The sequence below is a fragment of the Carassius gibelio genome, chromosome A14, assembly GCF_023724105.1.
Source record: "Carassius gibelio isolate Cgi1373 ecotype wild population from Czech Republic chromosome A14, carGib1.2-hapl.c, whole genome shotgun sequence".
In the NCBI taxonomy this organism is placed as follows: domain Eukaryota; kingdom Metazoa; phylum Chordata; class Actinopteri; order Cypriniformes; family Cyprinidae; genus Carassius; species Carassius gibelio.
The window spans coordinates 10,653,469-10,672,372 of record NC_068384.1 but is presented as its reverse complement, the minus strand read 5'-3'; the positions used below and the strand labels follow the sequence as shown (position 1 = coordinate 10,672,372).

Genomic DNA, 18,904 nt, shown 5'->3' with positions numbered 1-18,904 from the left:
ATACATTAAATTGATCAAAAGTGACATTATAATGTTACAAAATATTTATATTTTAAATTAGTGCTGTTATTTTGAACTTCCTATTTATCAAAGAATCCTGAAAAAGAATCCACAAAAATCCACACTGATATTATTAAGTGCTTTGTTAGCAGCAAATCAGCATGTTAGAATAATTTCGGAATTATCACGTGACACTGATTCTGATTCTAAAAATTCAGCTTTTCCATCACAGCAGTAAATGACATTTTACTATTTACTATCTTTACTATCTGCACCCTGTGTAGGTTCTTGGGCTAGATGGCCAGTAAACAGAAAACAGTTGTTTTAGATTGCAACATTATTAAAAAATATTTGTATTATTATTATTGTTGTTATTATTATTATTTTATTTATGTTTGTTCATTTAATAAAATAAATGCAGCATTAGTAAACATAAGAGAATCCTTTTAAAAACATTTAAAAAAAAACGTTTGAATTGTGGTGTATATCCAAATTAAACCCCTAGCTAATTCCAAGTGTCATAATTGCATCCGTTTCTATGTACAAAAAAAATGTACTCAATAAATTATTATGGCCTTGAACTGAGATTTGAAAAGCCAGACCCATGGAGTCTCTGTGGGAAATGCCATAACAACAGTAAATAGTCCAAGGATGATGGAACAAAATAAGAAAATCTTGCCAAAGGAAGATGTAAAATGGCTTATGTGTTTCACAAACTTGTTTGCAAAGAGACAATATTTCAAGGATTCCTGAAGTACTGTCGTGCACTGATCAGTTATTGTTAAATATCATTAATTTTTGTGCGTGTGTGAGATTATCGTCAGTTTCTGGCCAGGAATGGTCTTTGCATGTTGTTCTTGTTTTGCTCGTCTTCACACAGTTGCGCAACTGGAAAGGTGACAAACTGCATTCTGCTTCCATCTAGTGGTTACTCAACACAACAAATACACGTGTTCTCAGTCATTTAAAAAATTTGCAGAATAAATTGTGAAATGTAGTCCTTAAGGAAAGCCAGTCACCTGTCAAGCTCACAATGACCAGTTGCATTATTTAAGCGGTCCTCTAACAAGTGTGAGAATAAAGGTCACTAGACTTTGATCAGACTGCAGTTTCTCTTCAATTATTCCCGCTCTGTCAATGATCACTCGTATTCTGACACGTTTTGCCTTGTTTGCACATATTGTCTGCCAGGGGCCTAATGAGAGCTGCTATCCAGCTAATGAGATTCGGATTGGTCTCTACGTATCTCTTCACACACACACACACACACAGTGTCCCTTGCTCAGTGATGCTGTCTTCAACACCAGTTTTCCCTGGAAATATATTTTATTGTTTTCTTTTTCTATTTTAGAAATTGCTTATCTAGACCACATTTAAGAGTAGGAAAACAGAAAGGGCAGAAAAAAGACATCGTTTATTAAGTATGATAGTATATTTTGGCTGTGTTGACTGTTGGTGGGGGATGAGGAACAGTCTCTTGTGGCTTTAGAGTCCAGCATCAACTATTTCCTCTTTCCCCCCCATGTGATCTCCACCCTCACTTAGGAATGCTGGTGGAAATGAGGAAGCCTGAAATGGTGTTTCTGGCATGAAGCTCATGACGCTGGGAGCAAACAGGGTCATGTGTATGAGAACCTTACTGGAACTGCTGTGGAACGTTTGCGTTTATGTAATTTACTCACATGATACCACACAGGCTCGTCTCAGGCCTTATTGTTATGCCGTCACATATTGAGAGTCCAACCAAGTGACTCAGGTTAAAGCCATTATGAATGGGCCATTAGTTGTGAGAAATAAGTAACCTGGACGATTGTGGATTATATGCTTTCATCTGCAGGGAAGGGGCAAATTTATGTGTTTTAAAGCAATTATGGTGCACTTTACTGCCTTTCCACTAAAAGCATCGCCCAACGGTTGATATTAGATCAATGGCGCATTTATCTCTCTGTTTGTTCTCCCACAGCTGGACGACCCTTCAGTGTTCCCAGCGGTGATCGTGGAGCAGGTGCCCGCTGCCGACCTCATGCAGGTGTACTCTGGACTGGAGGCAGATGAGGTGACTAATGGCATCATGGTGGATGCCATTCAGGATGTGGTGGAAGAGAGCATGATGGGAGATGTGGGGCTCTCTGGTGAGTCCAATAAGTGATCACGATTATAGGTGGCATGATGTTTTTTGGGTGGATATGCATTGCACCTGAAACAATCCACAACACTTGTTTCTACAGTATATATGCAGTACTGTTCAAAAGTTTGAGGTGTTTTTGAAAGAAGTCTCTTCTGCTCATCAAGGTTGCATTTATTTAATCAAAATACCATAAAACAGTAATATAGCCAAATATTCAAAGTAAAAATAAAATAATGGTTTTCTATTTGAATATATTTATTATAAGATGTAATTTTTCCATGCAGTGGTAAAACTGAAATTTGCAGCATCCATTACTTTTTAAGAATGAGTGTTTATTTGAAATAGATATATTTTTTTTGATATAATAGATGTCTTTACGGTCACTTTTAATCAATTTAATGCATCCTATATAAAAGTACCGATTTCAAAATCTTTTTGTGTAGCCATAATGGACAGCTTCACAAATCACACAAATCAGAAAACTACTGCCAAGCACATTTTAAGTGAAAGCCATTATAGTGAAACACTAGCTTAGTGTTTGTCAGATGATGGAAATATGTTCTGTCCATAGTAGAGACCCCTGTCTCAAGTGGAGAGGACAATATGGAGACCATCGAGGCGGCTGAAGCCCTACTGAACATGGAATCTCCCAATAACATCCTGGATGAGAAACGCATGAGTATGTGATGACTCGCTTTCGGTTTACATGGTGCTGGTTTTTTTTCTTTTCTTTTTTTTATGTTTGTGGGGAGACTTCTTAAAAAACGCAGCATACTTCAGTCAGTTTGCACATACTGATACTAGTTCTCTTTTCAGCTCTGCATGTGTTTAATCAAACAGAACTATAAGCATATACTCATACTTGACCTCTGCCCTTCTGTAGTTCACACATACGGGAATATCCTGGAATCAGACCTCACCTACATTTCCCTGCGTCCAGAACAGCTCTCAAACGGCTGCATGGATGTTCCCCTGGATGATGAGACATCCTCCATGGATGAGATTCCTCAAAAGAACCTTTCCAAGCCCGTCAGGAAAAGCAAAGGTACCAAAATCCTCCAGTAGAAGGCAGTGTACACCTCAGCGTTAATGTGAGAATATGAAAAATGTTCAAAAGATAACCAAATACATCAGACTTAAAAAAAAAAAACATTTTATGAAGATTCTTTTATTTTTGAATTCATTTACATATTTAGTTACTCTGACAGTCTGAGAGGTAACTATTCTCTTGCAATCACCCTGTAGCGCGCAAACCAAGACCAGTGCGGCCCTGCTCTCCAATCACCAATCCAACTCTCCCATTGAAGAAAAAGAGCAAAGAGGGCAAAGGTAAGCATGACCTCGGAAAGGAGAACAGTTGGAAACTATCGCTTCTCTGTCTCCTGCATGCATCATGAGATGCTCTTACCGGGCCTTTACTGGTAGTGCTGTGGCTGCTTAATTGATGAGGTGCTCTCAAAGCACTGCGTTTGTGAGGGAACTAAAAGTGATGGTGGGCTGGAGGGCACATCGATGCTGTCCTGATAGAGGCCCCTTATGCATGCGTCCTGTTCCCAGCTCAGAGAGGAGGTCGGCTACATACATATACATCACCTTGACACGTCGGTCTGTTCTCTCTCTCCGACTCCCACTGCCCGGGTAGCTGTTTTTAACCACTTCTGGCCAAAGCACATGACAAACAAGAATAATCTAGTGTCGGGCCCCTCTAATTAATTTCCAGCCTGGCGTAGGGCTACCGTGAAGGGACAAGTGATTTATTAAGCTTATGAGGAAGAATACAATAATTGCACCTCTGCCAAATCGGCTTGTTAAATAAGACCTGTGGAATCGTGTATGAAGTGGGTTTACGCTTTTTATAAGTCTACATTTTTAATGAGACGACAGAGGAATATAAAAGACCCTTATTCTTGTAGGTAACACTATCTACCTGTGGGAGTTCCTCCTGGCTTTGCTGCAAGACAAAAACACCTGTCCCAAATACATCAAATGGACACAGAGAGAGAAGGGCATTTTTAAGCTGGTGGACTCCAAGGCCGTCTCCAAGCTGTGGGGCAAGCACAAAAACAAGCCTGATATGAACTACGAAACCATGGGGAGAGCGCTCAGGTGAGCCAGTGGTTACAAAGACTTCACTCAGAGGGACCAATCATGCCAGAGGAATTGCTCTTCCTGACCTCCCTTTTCTGCTTGCTCTCTTTCAGGTACTATTACCAGAGGGGTATATTGGCCAAGGTTGAAGGACAGAGGCTTGTTTACCAGTTTAAGGAGATGCCCTCAGATCTGGTCATTATTGATGAGGATGATAGCCAAGGGGACAACGGCGGTTCTGGCTATGGAGGGCAACGGTCCGCTCCTCATGGACGGGCAGTGTCCCGCGGTTCGTCACGTGCACAGGGTAAGAGCGCGCAAGTGAAGTCCGTGAAAAGAGAGATGAGTCCCGGGCTGAACGGTAATGGAAGACAAGCAGAACAGCTGATGCAGACAGTCCATGTTCTTCAGCCAAATCAAGGAGCTGCTGTCCCAGTGTCTACACACTCCTTACGGTGAGGAGCGTTTCTGTGTGCACAAATACATACATAGACAGCCACACACACAAGCAGGATGTGTACTAACAAATTTAAAACCACTGTTGAAAGCTCTTTTCACAAATCTGTTGTCTTTGCTGCCTGCATAGTTAGCTAGCAGCATCATAACCAAAATAGACCTTATAAGGGAGCCATTTGTAACCCTTTTTTTCTAGGCTGTAATATGAATTACAGAGCCTTGTAAATGGTGTGAGGAAAAAAGATATTGTGGCCAGAAAATAAGAATTTTTCTCCTCATTTTAGTTAATTATGGTACAGCGTGACCATGATTTGACTACATTAAAACAAGGGAATGAATTAGTACAACTTGGCCATGTTTTAACAAGGGATTGTTGTACAAATTGGCCATGATTTAACTAAATTAAAACGAGAGCATAGTAGTGGCCTCAATTTAACTAAAACAAGGGAACAAGTTAGTACAACATGGCCACAAATTAATTATCTGTCTTAAAATGTTCTTCATTTTAAGAATTTAAAAATCTTAGAACAATGGCATCATGCATTTAGTTTCTTTAGCTTAAAAAAATATATATTTTGCATGTTCCACAGCTTATCTGTAAAACAGTTGGCTCTAATAATTCAAAGCCGCCATATAATTTTTGCTTCTTCTTATAGTGGAGCTAAAGCGCACTCGCTTTATAACCGTATGCCCCTCTATCTCTCTCAGGACTATAAATATGCCAGGCTCTGTTCCCATGGTCCTCACGTCAGGAGCTCAAGGAGGTGGTTCAGTCACCCTGCAGCCCTTGCCTCTGTCCTCTGTTCTGACCAATGGGGATTCCTCCACACATGCCTCGCCACCTCGGGTGATTCTCCACACTGTGCCTTCCACCAGCCCTGGCAGTAAAGATGTGCTCACCATCCAGACTGCCTCTCTGACGACAGACAGCATCCAGTCCCAGCAGCTCCTTGTGTCCACTCTGGGTTCATCCAGTGGAGGGGTCATCAGTACCACACCACAGCAAGCCGGATCTCTTAATGGCATCACCCGCCTCGTCACTCTCAATGCCAACGGGCAGCCCGTAGTGGCCCAGCAGCCTGGAACGGTCATCGCCACTGTCCTGAAGCCCAGTGAACTTCAAGGCCTGCAGGTGAAGGAGGAGATCCTAGATCCCCAGTACCTCCAATCTCTGGTCAACAGCAACCCAAGTGTGACCTCATATGGCAAAGAAGAGCTTGAGGAAGGAGTGGCAGAGCTGAGCTACAGAACTGTGATCATCAACAGTGCAGGTCAGGAGCTGTGCCAGACCCTCAACGGACACTCGGACATGGGCTCGCAGCTGGCCAGCAGCCCTAGTGAGGGCCTGACCCCTGTGGAGGAGCTAGAGGTGAGGGGAGAAGTGGCTCTGCATCCGGAGCCTGAGGCTAAAGAGCTGTTAGAGGGCTCTCAAGGTCTGCAAGAATTGCAGGGCACAATCCAGATACCCGCATCCCACTTCATCCAAGTCAAGGCGGAACCGGCTGAGACCTAAACTTTCAGCTAAAGCAGGGGAATGTGGACCCAATCAACCAACACACACACACACACAAAGAAAACAAGATTTCAGTGGAGCATATTATCTGTAATTTATTGCTCTTGATTGTTTAGAATGGGTGTTGACTCGAAGACTGCTGTTTATTCAAAGTTAGATTGTGCCTAAATTGGAACCTTGAGGGATACCGACCATGATGTCATGATGAAAGCTCTTTGGTTTGCTCTCTGTTACTTCCAAACTCCCAACAGGAGAGCAGCCATTCTCCAACCAGGGATATTCCCACCATATGTGCCAGTTGAGATGTTTCTGTCTCTTCTCATCTCCACAGACAAATCCAAAGACTTTATCCAGCAGAGGGACCAAAAGGAGTTGGTGGTTAGCCAAAAAGAAACCAACAACACACCATTGACTTTAGGATTTAAAAAACACACACAGTTGCTTAGGACATAAAAGGACTTTTTTTTTTTTTTGTAGCCATATTCAAGGACTTCAAAAGGATGCCTATTGGAATAAGACTGAAAGAGTGTCCAGGTGGTTAATGCTTTGTTTTGTAAGTGATGCTTTTAAGGGGAAGATTCACTCTGTTTTAAATACAGAATTATGACATTATCTCACCCCCTTCATACCATCAGAACTGAAGAGGTTATAATTTTTCATCACACACAAATTTAAAAGCACTGTGCTTTTATGGAAATGGGCATTGCCTGTCCAAAGAGACAGTTCTAGTAGACGTTGTTTGTATATACTGTAGTAACAGACCAGAGAATATAGTGACAAATTCCAAAATCAGCTGCAAAGTATTTCCCCATTATAATCTTGTTCATATGAAATGGAATGCAGTATACATATATAAATATATAATATACAACTAAGATTCAATTTATGGCCACAAATTTATTTATTTTCTGAATTTCTAAATTCTGTGTAAAAAAAAGTCTTTTTTAAACAAATGCAAAAATGAGGGAAAATATGCAGTATGTAGAGCTAATTTTACCCTTAAGAATCCAGAATGTGTGTTTAATGTTGTATTTTTTCAATTTAAAGCATTCCATGTAATCTGCACATCTTTCATATTTTATCTATTTTTCAATATAAGGGGATCTGAATTTCGCTTTATGAGATTGAGCTATCAAGCTGTTCTTATTCACTGTGATGTGTTTAAAGCCATTTTTAGAGAGCGTATGTGCTATAAATGTGATGTCCTTTGGTTTCTGCCTTTACGCTGTCATACTTTTACCCTATATCGACCACATATCGTTTGACTGATGCCTTACATGACAGTTTTTTTTTTAGATCACAGATTGTGTCTCAGATGCTCTCTGTGACATTTCGGTAGATTTTTAAAATGTATTTATTTGTAGTTGATGTAGTCATCTGTCCATGGCCTCCGTTCCTTCCTCACCTCATTTATATTCAATTTATCTAGAGCACAGTCTCTTAATAGCAACCAGAGTGGATGCAGCAGACAAACTAAATTTGTGCTAAATTGGAAGAAGTGACTGAAGTTGTTGAAGGTAAATGGTGATTGGACTCTCTGAAGACCAGATGCTGATCATGGGCAGCAGGCTTTTGCCTTAAATTTAGTTTCGACTAACACCAGAGTTTTGGTGCTGCTCTGACAATCATGGCTACACCTTGTATTATGCAATATTACATCAGTTATACAATCAGTGACCTCCTTCATAATAGAAGAAAAATGTCCTTCTAGCCACCATGTCATTTTCAGACCTGGTCTTGTTTGAAATCTTTGTTGACCACAGGCTTTATGCTCTGTAGTTTTTGGGTAAAGGTATGCCAGTGCTCTTGCTTTAATTTAATCTCACCTTTTCATGGGGCTTTCCTTTTTTTCTATTTGTCATATAGTAGACTAGATTTTTTTTTCTAAAAAAATAAGAAATAAATAAAGAGAGAGAACCAAAAGAAAATAAATTTAATAAAAACAATTTTGCCTTAACGTGAACGTGATCTCCTTTTGCTCTTTGTTGTGGAAATTAAAACTCATGATCACAGACTAACTGGGCTGTGGGTAAACAACACAAAGCCCACAAGGCAGATGCTATCATTGTTCCACTGTATTAAAACAAGTACACCTCCCTGTGCATCTCCTCGTGCGTTTCCTCTGTTAGCGTGAATTAACAGAGGTCAGATGCACTCCCAGGTATCTCGCTACATCTTGCTGTGAATCGAGGCTGCTGCGGGGAGCTTTGTTTCCAGCCATATGTGCTCTCGTTCAGCTCATCTGCTCCTTCTGGAGACTACAGAGCACCACAGCAACTTCGGCGAGGCTGGAGTGAGTGCAATCTGTTAACTACAGGAAGCAAAGCGTCAAAAAGAATTATTGAACAATTAGGCATGGTTCCCTCGGTTGAGTGGGTGAAAAAGAGCATTAGCATTTTTAAACCTGGTCATAAAATTACCCTCATGCGGTTTCAAACCGGTTATATATTTAATTTATGAAACATACACAAAAAAACTATTTTTTCAAATTTTTATGCACAACAACAATTGTACATAAATGAATTTCAAACTCCAAAAAGTAATTGAAAAGGTTAAAAAACAAAAAAATAAGACTATGCCACAGGTTGTTTAAATGGTGCTTTTTTAGTGTATTTAGCCCTTTTTGGAGTTTGACAGCCTGTGGTCTTTATGAACTGTCACGTGGAAAAGACAACATACACGACTGGAACAACATGAGAGATAATGATGGAATTCTCATTTTATTATTTGTTTAAAGGAGTCATATTATGCTTTTTCACTTTTTCAGCTTTAGTTAGTCTGTAATGTTGCTGTTTAAGCTTAAAAAAGATCTGCAAAGCTACAAAGCTCAAAGTCCACTTCAAAAGTAGATATTTTACTCAACAGAAATCCCTCTTCAAAAACTACAACGATCGACGCGTTTGGACTACAACACATATTTTCCGGGATTTGTGATTTCACAAATAACGATGAATGGGATGAGACCTGGTTGAGCTGCATCATTATGTCGCAGACACTTTCCCAAGGCAGACAAACTTAGAGTGGTTACAATTATCCGGGTTATAATAGAGCGCAAATTGATTTGATTTTGACTCAATATTTAAACTGAAGCTCGCAGCAGGCAGCTATGATACAGGAACTATTCAGATATTCTGACTGGGAAGAGAAGTGTAATAATGTAAAATATTTGAAAAATAATGACAAAACAAAATCAAGACTTTGCAAAAGCATAACAGAACCCCTTTAACATATCCACTCTTAATGACTTCATGTAATATTTTTTTTCCCTGTCTGTCTTGTGGAAAAATAATCTTTAAACAACTGACACAGACTGTGAGAGGACCCATAATAGTTTTCACACCTGCAGCTCTCTGAGCCGGACTTGTAGTGAGGATAGAAATGATTGTGTGTGTGATTACTCACTGGCACAGGATTGGATAGGCTTTCAATGGTGTTGTACGGTGGGGTGTGTGTGTGTGTGTGTGTCTGCTGATGGAGCCATCTGGCAGCTGGTACATGCTGGAGCTCTAACCCCCAAGTCTACTATTCACACACAGCTGCAGATTACCCAGCACTGTGAACCCTACAGGCAACACTGAAAAATAAACCAATAACATCCAGAAAAACACAGTACCAGAGCTGTTAAAGGCAACTGTAGCCACAAGAATGGGCAAAACAAAATGTCAACTAAAGGTGGTTGTTAAAACGACTTGTGTTAACATGTCTTGTGAGAATGGGAAGATATTTTATCACACCACTTCAAATGTTACTGGAGAAGATATAACAAATCCATAGATATGAACTTTTTCATTTCCAATATCAGGTCTGTGTGTTTAATTTTAATTAGAGGACAGAGGGAGACCAGTACAGCAAAAATGTCAAGTTTGATTTATTTTTGAAAGTCAATTTCTAGAACATACGTTAAAGTCTTAAGTTAAACAAAAATGCTACTGGATATTTCCACCTTTCCCCTTAAGAAAGGAACAAAAAAGCTCCAAAAAAACTAACTGATCTTCCCAAGAGCCATGCTGTCACAATGGGAATGTGCCATTAAACAGCCAATTATAGGCTATTTAATTTTTCAATAAAAAAAAAAAAAAAAAAAAAATCATAAAGCAGTAAACGGTAATGCAAAACAGTTTTGTTTTTGTAATACATTTAAAAAAATAAAATCATCTTGCCCTGACCCGACTTTAATAAAATAATTTTAAATCAGACAACTTTATAATAATTTAAAATCTACCTTAATGTAGTTGTTAGAAATTACCATTAACTAAGATTAATAAATTCTAAAGAACAATTTTTCATTCTTAGTTAATGTTAACTAATGAACCTTTTTGTAATCCGATATTTTAAACTAACAAACAAAAACACTGTTAGAGAAAATGCATCAACAAATTCTTAATCATGGTTACTTTGTGACAACTAATTTCAGTCACCTTTTGACTCTTAAAAGGGGCAGATACATTTTTTAAAGTACTAAAGTAATACAATTTGTAATCTCACAGTTACTATGCAGTTATAACTGGTAATATAATAATTATACAAGAATGAGAAAACTTTCAAAATTAAGATGAAGTATAGCATGTCATGGCGCAGGAAACACATGTAGCTATTTGAAAGGCATGTTGTCTCCCTATTAATACTCATGTCAAGCAGCATTAAAAAAAGAATAAACAGAACAGCTTGCAGTGATCAGTGTTTCACTGCGGAATGTCATAGAATCTATGATGAATCATAAACTTCTAAACCGAAATAACCCTTGTACAGTTTTAAAAAAGGTTTTCAAATTAAAGCTGAATTTCTAGACAGCTGTGGTTCACTAGTGTCAAACCGAGTCTTTACATCAACACAGCTGGACAAAATCAGCTCAAGGAACATACTATTTTTAAAGCAAGACGACGAGTAGCTGGGGGCCAGTGACATGCTTGAAGACAGCGAGTGTTTATTGCATCACGGCGTCCCACTAGTGAGGAGTTGTGGGGCGGCTGAGGGATGACGGTCATTAGAAATGTGCCTCCAGTCAGGGGCTGCGCTAAGATTACTGATGCACCAGGATGCTGACACACACACACACACACACACACACACACACCCACACACAAATGCTAAGCTAAACAATGGTTTTGTTCTGTTACTGAACTTAAGACTAATAACATCCAGTCCAATTGTCGTCCTTTGTTCATCACTTTATATTTACATCAAATTTTTAAAGCAGCAGCAGTCTCACAGCAGGAATTTATAGAAGCTAAAAGCAATCCACTTACAGCTATTAAACTTCTCACCCTACATCCCTCAACTGCCTGAATTGATAAAATGCTTCCACTGACAAATGAAACAATAACAATCATTTTTAGATTTCCCAGGTCATAACCATAGAGTCAAGGTTTGGCTGATTATTATGGCCCCATTAGCTCCTGCTGGTGGATGCTATAACTGCATCATCCGGCAGAAAAACACATCTTTCTTCTCCATTGATAGCCATTCAGAGAGATCTACTTTCTGGCTATATAGATGTAGCAAAATTTTAATATATGGAAATAATTAGGCTATATTTAAGTAGATGTTCTGCACTGTAGATGTGTGAGATTTTAAATTGTTTAAATAATAAAAAGTAGTTAAACATTTAAAATGACACACACACACACACACACGCACGGACACAAGGACAGCCTGAATTATTTAATATATTTTAATATTTTTCATAATATAGTGATCTAAAAAAAATCTTCATATATACTTCTATTCAAATCTTGTCATGAAGCAAAAATTACAATTAAATAATTACAATCAAGTATTCGTAGTTTAAATTTGATTAGACAGTTTTTTTTATACTATTTATTTATTATAGCCTACTTATTTTCTGCCAGTCTGAAGAGTCCTTCCATAGATATAGCACACTTTGCGACAATTACTAACTCTTGCCGGTGGCTACTGAAATGAGCTTGGTGCCATAAATATATCCTATCCGTCGCATAATTATTTTACAAAACAGCATATTTTCAGTTTTAAACTCAACATAACATTTTCTATAAAAATTACAATCAAGTCAGTAAATGTATTATTTACATTTCCATATGTGCTGAGCTACATATGTAACAGCTGAAAACACATCTCTTTCATCTGCATTTGACTCTATTATAATGCTAACTCACATTTTATCTGCCTGTTTTTTATTTTTTTTATTAAAGAAATCTACCCTCTAACCCTCTAACATTTGCACTCTCTATTCAGTTTCTTTTCTACCTTGTTTAATTTAAAAATAAATAAAAGAAGACAAGCATTCTCTATTCTTTCTACTTAATTTATTTGTATTTATTATAAATAATGACCTTAATACAAGCATTGTCATATTACACATATAATTTTTTCTGTTCCACAGATTTGTTTTATTTTTATTGAAAAATTACCCACCAACACTAGCATTGCCTATTCTTTTCATTATAAAAACATGACACACACACACACACACACACACACACACACACACAAAACCCTTTCTACGTATACTTTTAGGCGAACCCCTCACACCCGACCCACCACTGTCCTCTTTTTGGAAAACTAAAATATGGTCACCGTGTTTTAATATATATGTTATGAGCCAACATGAGCAAAGAAGCCAGATTTTATATCGTGTTCATCGGAGGAGTCCTACACCAGCCGTAAAACTTCCAGCAAGATGAAGAGGAATGTGTAGGTATTGTAAATCTCCTTGCTTTTATCACCTTAAAACAGGAGAACAAAGTCATATCCATACGGCACCACTGGAGGGCAGTAGTGACACACCTCAGTGAAATACATTTAACCAGCAATTTACTCCCTCTTCGTGTACATCTTGTACTGCTTTAAAGCAGAAAGTCTGCCTCTACGTACACGAACCGGCGAGTTAAATGCTGGGAACTAAAACTTGGAGGTAAATTGCAATGCACTTTTGATGTGCTAACAAAAGCAATGAGTTCACACGCGTTCTGTACCTGAGCAGTCTGCAGTCCTCGCACGGCTCGAGACTCACTCGATGTTCGCCCTCAGTCTCATGCAGTCACTGTTCCTTTTCTGCGTCCTGGCAATGAAATACAAGCAGCTCGGAGCTTTCACAGTTGAAAATAGGTTGTTTTAAATCTGAAATCGTTAGACACGTCTCAGTATGATATATGTGCGTAGGTGCTATTCTAGAGTTCATTCAATTTAAAGTCATGAATAACTTATTCATGACTTATATATATATATACAGTTACTTGTCATAGCTGACATGGAAATACACCTGTGCAGTTATTTGTCTAGAAATGAAAACACAGGTAGGCTATATGAATATGGCATATATCATAAGGCACATTGTAAACAGCCTGGTCGACAATTACAACTTATACTTCTCTTGCTCTTTGTCTTCTTTTATTCTGTGTCATTTATGGTGGTTTTTGTAGTGCATTTTGTCCTTTTTTTCACTGTATAGATAAAAGAGGTTGTTCCAGTTTTCTTTGTCATATAAGTTTGAACAACAATTTTTATACTTTAATAAATTGAATATTAATAATAATATGTTTGTAGCATTTATGTAACTATAATTGTTAATATTGAATGGATGAAAAATATTTTTGGAATTACTGATATTTTCCCCAGTCGTGATAGTATAGTTAAAAATATACGTTTATTTCTGTTAATGTTTGAGGTGACTTCCTCTTGTATCGCATCAAGATAAGTGCTGGTGTCTCAGATCATTTCAACTTATTGTGATAAAAGAAACAGTATCCATTATAATAAGATTTCTATGGGGTATTTTGAGTTTGTGCTTTGATCATTTACCTCAGGCTTCCAGTGAATTAGATCTTAGTATTGCAGAAGGAAGCAATCTTTATGAAAAAAGATATGGCTGATGAAAATTACATTTGAAACTGACCATGGATGCGAAAGAGATAAACATCAAGGTGAGTTTTAACTTCCTCCATGGAATGCTTTGTGTGGTTATTTGGCACAGATGTGGGATTTTTTAAGATGAAAGCTCTGTGTTTTGCTCTTTTGTTAGTTTCTCAGAATAAATGGATTTTGTATGCTTTCACTGTAATGTCTTTCAAGGTTTCACATATGATAATTTAAAATAATATACTGTGTCTGTCTGTCTTATTAGGTTTCATATAGTGCAGTCATGTGTCTGGTCTTATTGGAGCTGACCTGGAAGAGCATAATAATGTCAAGGTCGTTGTGTTTGTCTTCAACACAAACTAAAAAATCTGAAGGCGTACATTTAAAGGTGCAATAGGTTATTGTCTTCAGAAATGTTTTTTTGTTATGCTGGTTGAAAGTCTCTTCACATCCCGATAGCGATCATTAAGTCAATACATTTGTTTATAAGTATTTCGAAGGGGGTGATGAAATGTTACTTCTATCTTAATAAATTAAATGCAGCAATAAACAACATGTAAACTAGAGCTGCACTGTTCTGGATAAATTGAGAATCATGTTATATATATAAATTGGAGATCACGATTCTCTAAGAATTCTAAAGAAAAAAAGATTAGGAAACTAAACAAAATAACAATTTACTAGTGGCTCTGACAAAATGCTCATTGCTTAAGTCTTTTTTGAAAAATATATTCATTTGAAAAAAAAAAAAATGAAGGAGTCACTGTCTCAATTCATAAAGACCCGTTTCTCAATTAGAATCTCCTGAATGAATGTGGGTGGTGGCTGATGGGGCGTAAACCCGAATGTTTTGTCAAAAGCCTGAATCTTTTAGTTTAAAAAAATAAATAAAAATAATTTCACCTTTTTCATTCCCTCTCAGTCTTTCAGACTGGAGCGGCAAAAAAAATGAAACAAAAGCTCTATTACTGTGCGTGGTGGCGGACGGTAATGCATCACGCATCACTCAGCTTGTTTGCCAACTGCAAATAAAGCTAATGAAGAAGAATATAAATCTTTTTCTTCGTCGTTGTCATTAGGGGCTGGTGGGCTTTTTATTTCACCGGCGTCGTAGCGAGCTCACTGTCTAATCGGCTGAAATTAACAATGTGGACCTAACAAAAACTTTTAAAGGAACACAACACTAACAGTAAACTTCACCGGGCAGAGAGAGATTTAAAAGCAACGTCAGTCGATTTGGGGGTTGTATCAAATGCTAAATTATCTCAGGGCATGTTTTACAGCTAATCTCGACACATTAGTGGGATAAGAAGAGAGATTAATTGAGAAATATAGCTGGAGAACAATTAAATACAAAATAGGTTGTAGACTTGTAGACTCGTGTTTTGAATGAGAAATGCAAGCCTTGACGGAGTGGATCGGATAGTATTTTCAGCGTTTAACTATAGTTAAATTACCCCCTGCTCCTCGCACTACTTTTTTATTGCACAGTTACATGATTTGTGGGTTTTAAATCTGATTTTCTATTCAGTTTAATGTACTTTATTGGTATAGTTTGTGTACATTCCCAGACAGCAAGCAGTTTCGGCCCAGAGCCGGCCCACATCTGGCTCACATGGATTTCACGCAGGCCAGATGTGGGCTGGCTCTAGGCCAACACTATGTTACTGTCTGGGTTACCAAAGCATGTCACAAAATGAATAATGGCAATTATAGTAACACACAATGCAATAATATGAAATATTAAGATTTTGTATTCCCAGACAGCAACAGCCCAGATCCGCCCCACATCTGAGCTTCGTGAAATCCATGCGGGCCAGATGTGGATAAGGTGTGGCTCAGATTTGGAGATTGTGGCTTTCTTAAGACTGAGAATTTGCACCAATAATAAAACCTGTTTTGGCCCACTTCTGGGCCAGAAGACATTTGATATGGGATGTGGTTGCTGCAAGCTCAACGGACGCTCCTTCATAGAATCCTCGCCTCTGCTCACTCAAGCCGGCCACAGCTCACTCAAGGCTGCTTTGTTTGGCCTTCCAAAAGAGGACACGACTAGAAATCATGTTTATATGACGTTTATAATGAGTTTTATGTTTATGTCTCGTCGCTCCGACTGGACAGGGCATCACAATATGTCAAGGGGGGTAACATTTCCATCATATGCTTGAGGTATTCAGCCAATCACAACCAGAGACAGACTGGGAGTGAAAAACGGCCCTGGAATTTCTCCAGGCCCAAAATAGGCCCACCACAACTACAAATAGTTGCTACTATTTTACAATATTACAGCATTCCTGTCAAATTTATGGCAAATAACATCACAATTTACCAAATGGCAACCTCACACTCTCTCTTCTTTTAGTTGGACAGCATTTTAATTTACAAGGCAGACTTTACAACTACTCAGATTTCTTACAGAAATAAAATATTCCATATCTGCTGATGAATATGCTGTTGTTTTTAATGCCATTCCCTCTAGCGTGTCGTTTCTTTTGCAAGGTACTTCATTTCAGTGGCCATGTACTTAACACTCTGAATTTAACTGACACAATTATCGGAACTGTTTGCTTTTCTTCAGATCAACAACAACAAAAAATAACTATAAAATTAGAGCTCTTTTTTTATAAAGAGAGAATAACAATTCCTTACACAATACCTTATTGAAATAGCATTCTGCCTCATTGGTTTGCTTACTTATAAAGTAAAATAAATAACATTCAAGTTAATTCACAAATGTTACCCAACTAAAGCATTTCTTAGGAAAGTCAGATATTAAAGTGAGTTGCTGTTTTATTGTCATTCTTCTGAAGAAGACTTCATTCATTTATTTTGGCAATGATCCTACACTGAAAAAGTCTTATTTTGTAAGTGACTTCTCTTTTTGTTTAATGATGCTTTCTTTGGATTGTTTGACTATTCAAAAGAGAAAAGTGGAAAATATTACACCATTATTTTATGTTTCCTCTTAGCTAAATTGAATGTTCATAAACAAAAGTTTACTGGCTCTAAACCTCTTTTTTCTTTATTCAAAGTGGACTTAGAAATGTATGTGGAAACTATCCAAAGTTCTTTTAATTTGAAAGCTATGAAAACAATCTCTTTATATTCATCCTTTGTGTCTTCTTAAAATTAAATTTTATTACCTTGTTTTTGTTGTTGTTTCCCTGGCAACAAATCTGTTTGTATAATCTTTTTTTTTTTGTGTGTCTTTATGATTTTAAGTGAATCTTAATGTTTTAATGTTTGTATTGTGTGTGTGTGTGTACGGTGTGTGTGTGTGTATATATATATATACATACACATATACATATATATATATATATATATATATATATATATATATATATATATATATTTTTTTTTATATATATATATATATATATATATATTTATATATTTTTATATATTTATATATATTTTTATATATATATATATATAAAAATGCAGCTGGCTGCTCTCGAAATGCACTCACTGTACTTTGATGCCACACGTGACAGTGATGGTGTAAGTGCTGTCCAGTGTTGCCAGATTGGAAATGTCCAAGTATCGTACCAGAAGTTCAAAATTATCGTATTTGGAAGAAAACTATCGTACACGAGACAAAAGATTTATTTATCTATTATAAATCAACAACATTTTAGCATGACCTGCAAATTATCACAATAGTAACTAGGCGTATGGTTGGACAGAAGCAGTGCGACAGTACTCTTCCATTATTTTCAGTGACTGTCTGCATCGCTGCACATATTAAAACATACAAAACATTTAAAGAGCTGTAGAGTGTTTTCACACACAAAACATGAATTACACCTGTTGAGGGAGAGATGACATGAAGGCTTTAATATCACTGCAACTTAAATTTTTTAATCAAAATCTATTTATATCTAATCTCTCTCTATATAGACTATGATCATAAGTCCAGATTGATATATCCTTGGTAGCTGCTGGACTTGTTAGATTTTACTGTGAAAGATACGTAATGTTCTACAATATGAACTTCACCAAAGACTTAAGTCTGATTCGGATGGCAATTGTTTCTCATGTGGACCTTTTAAAAATAAGTTTACATATCACTCAGTGATAAAACTCATGGATTCGGATGGTGATTATTATTATTATTTTTTTTTTTATTGTCGGATTATCATACAGTATATCAATGAATGATGACTTTTGACTGTCATATGCAGGGCTGCATTAATGAGTTACTGCAGCCCCCCCTCCCCACTTTAGATCACCAACACTGCTGAAGTTGTTTTACAGAAATATAATCTAGAATCATTCAGAATATCAGTTGCCAATGACTTTACAATATACAATTGAGAAAATAGCTTACCTTAAAGCTACCTCAAGTTATATTACTTTTAATACGATTTTTATCATATCAAAATTTAATGCCAGTAAAATTTCATAATTCTTGTGACCAATTTCAATATCACAAAAATAATAGTAGATGAAGAAGAGAATCTCAAGATTACTGATGACAAGAGTCACAAATAGAAATAGAACAAAGGCACATAAGAAATCGACCTATACTTGAAATAATATTATATTGTATAAAGTAATCAAATATACAATACATAGTTTTCACTATAAATTCAAAATTCATTCTTATTTATTTTACACAAGTGATTCAGTCAAAGGCAGTAAATTATTTTCTTTCTGATGTTTGATTAACATTATTGACACAATGGGGACAGCAGCTTTATTAGCAGCTTCTGTCACTTTAAGACCTCAGGGTCTGAACTCAGAAGTTAAACGAGCATTTACAAAATGAATTCTTGCATTCATAGCATTATCTACGATCTCCTAAGGCACCTTTAATTGACTTTTTTAGGTCCCTTAGCACATGTTTATATGCAGCAGTAAATTAGTAACAGACAATG

At 37.2% G+C, this 18,904-nt stretch overlaps 1 protein-coding gene and 1 long non-coding RNA gene across 6 annotated transcripts in view; one reads left to right on the top strand and one right to left on the bottom strand.

The window, feature by feature from the left end:
* The window catches only part of LOC128027471 (ETS-related transcription factor Elf-1), a 36,577-nt gene extending 28,429 nt beyond the window's left edge, over positions 1-8,148 (top strand). For 3 of the 5 annotated variants that reach the window (XM_052615125.1, XM_052615126.1, XM_052615127.1), the window contains 7 exons: positions 1,964-2,132; positions 2,700-2,807; positions 3,012-3,173; positions 3,374-3,457; positions 4,042-4,234; positions 4,330-4,671; positions 5,381-8,148. In XM_052615125.1, coding sequence (XP_052471085.1) covers positions 1,964-2,132; positions 2,700-2,807; positions 3,012-3,173; positions 3,374-3,457; positions 4,042-4,234; positions 4,330-4,671; positions 5,381-6,185 — 1,863 coding nt within the window. In that variant the 3' untranslated portion in view covers positions 6,186-8,148. The remainder of the gene's footprint in view (positions 1-1,963; positions 2,133-2,699; positions 2,808-3,011; positions 3,174-3,373; positions 3,458-4,041; positions 4,235-4,329; positions 4,672-5,380) is intronic. The other 2 variants (XM_052615128.1, XM_052615129.1) reach the window with 2 other exon arrangements.
* Positions 7,441-13,496, bottom strand: LOC128027476 (uncharacterized). The gene is made up of 2 exons (XR_008186727.1): positions 13,139-13,496; positions 7,441-8,496 (listed from the first exon to the last, which is right to left on the bottom strand). It is a non-coding gene; the product is annotated as an uncharacterized LOC128027476 (long non-coding RNA).
* Positions 13,497-18,904: the final 5,408 nt, after the last annotated feature.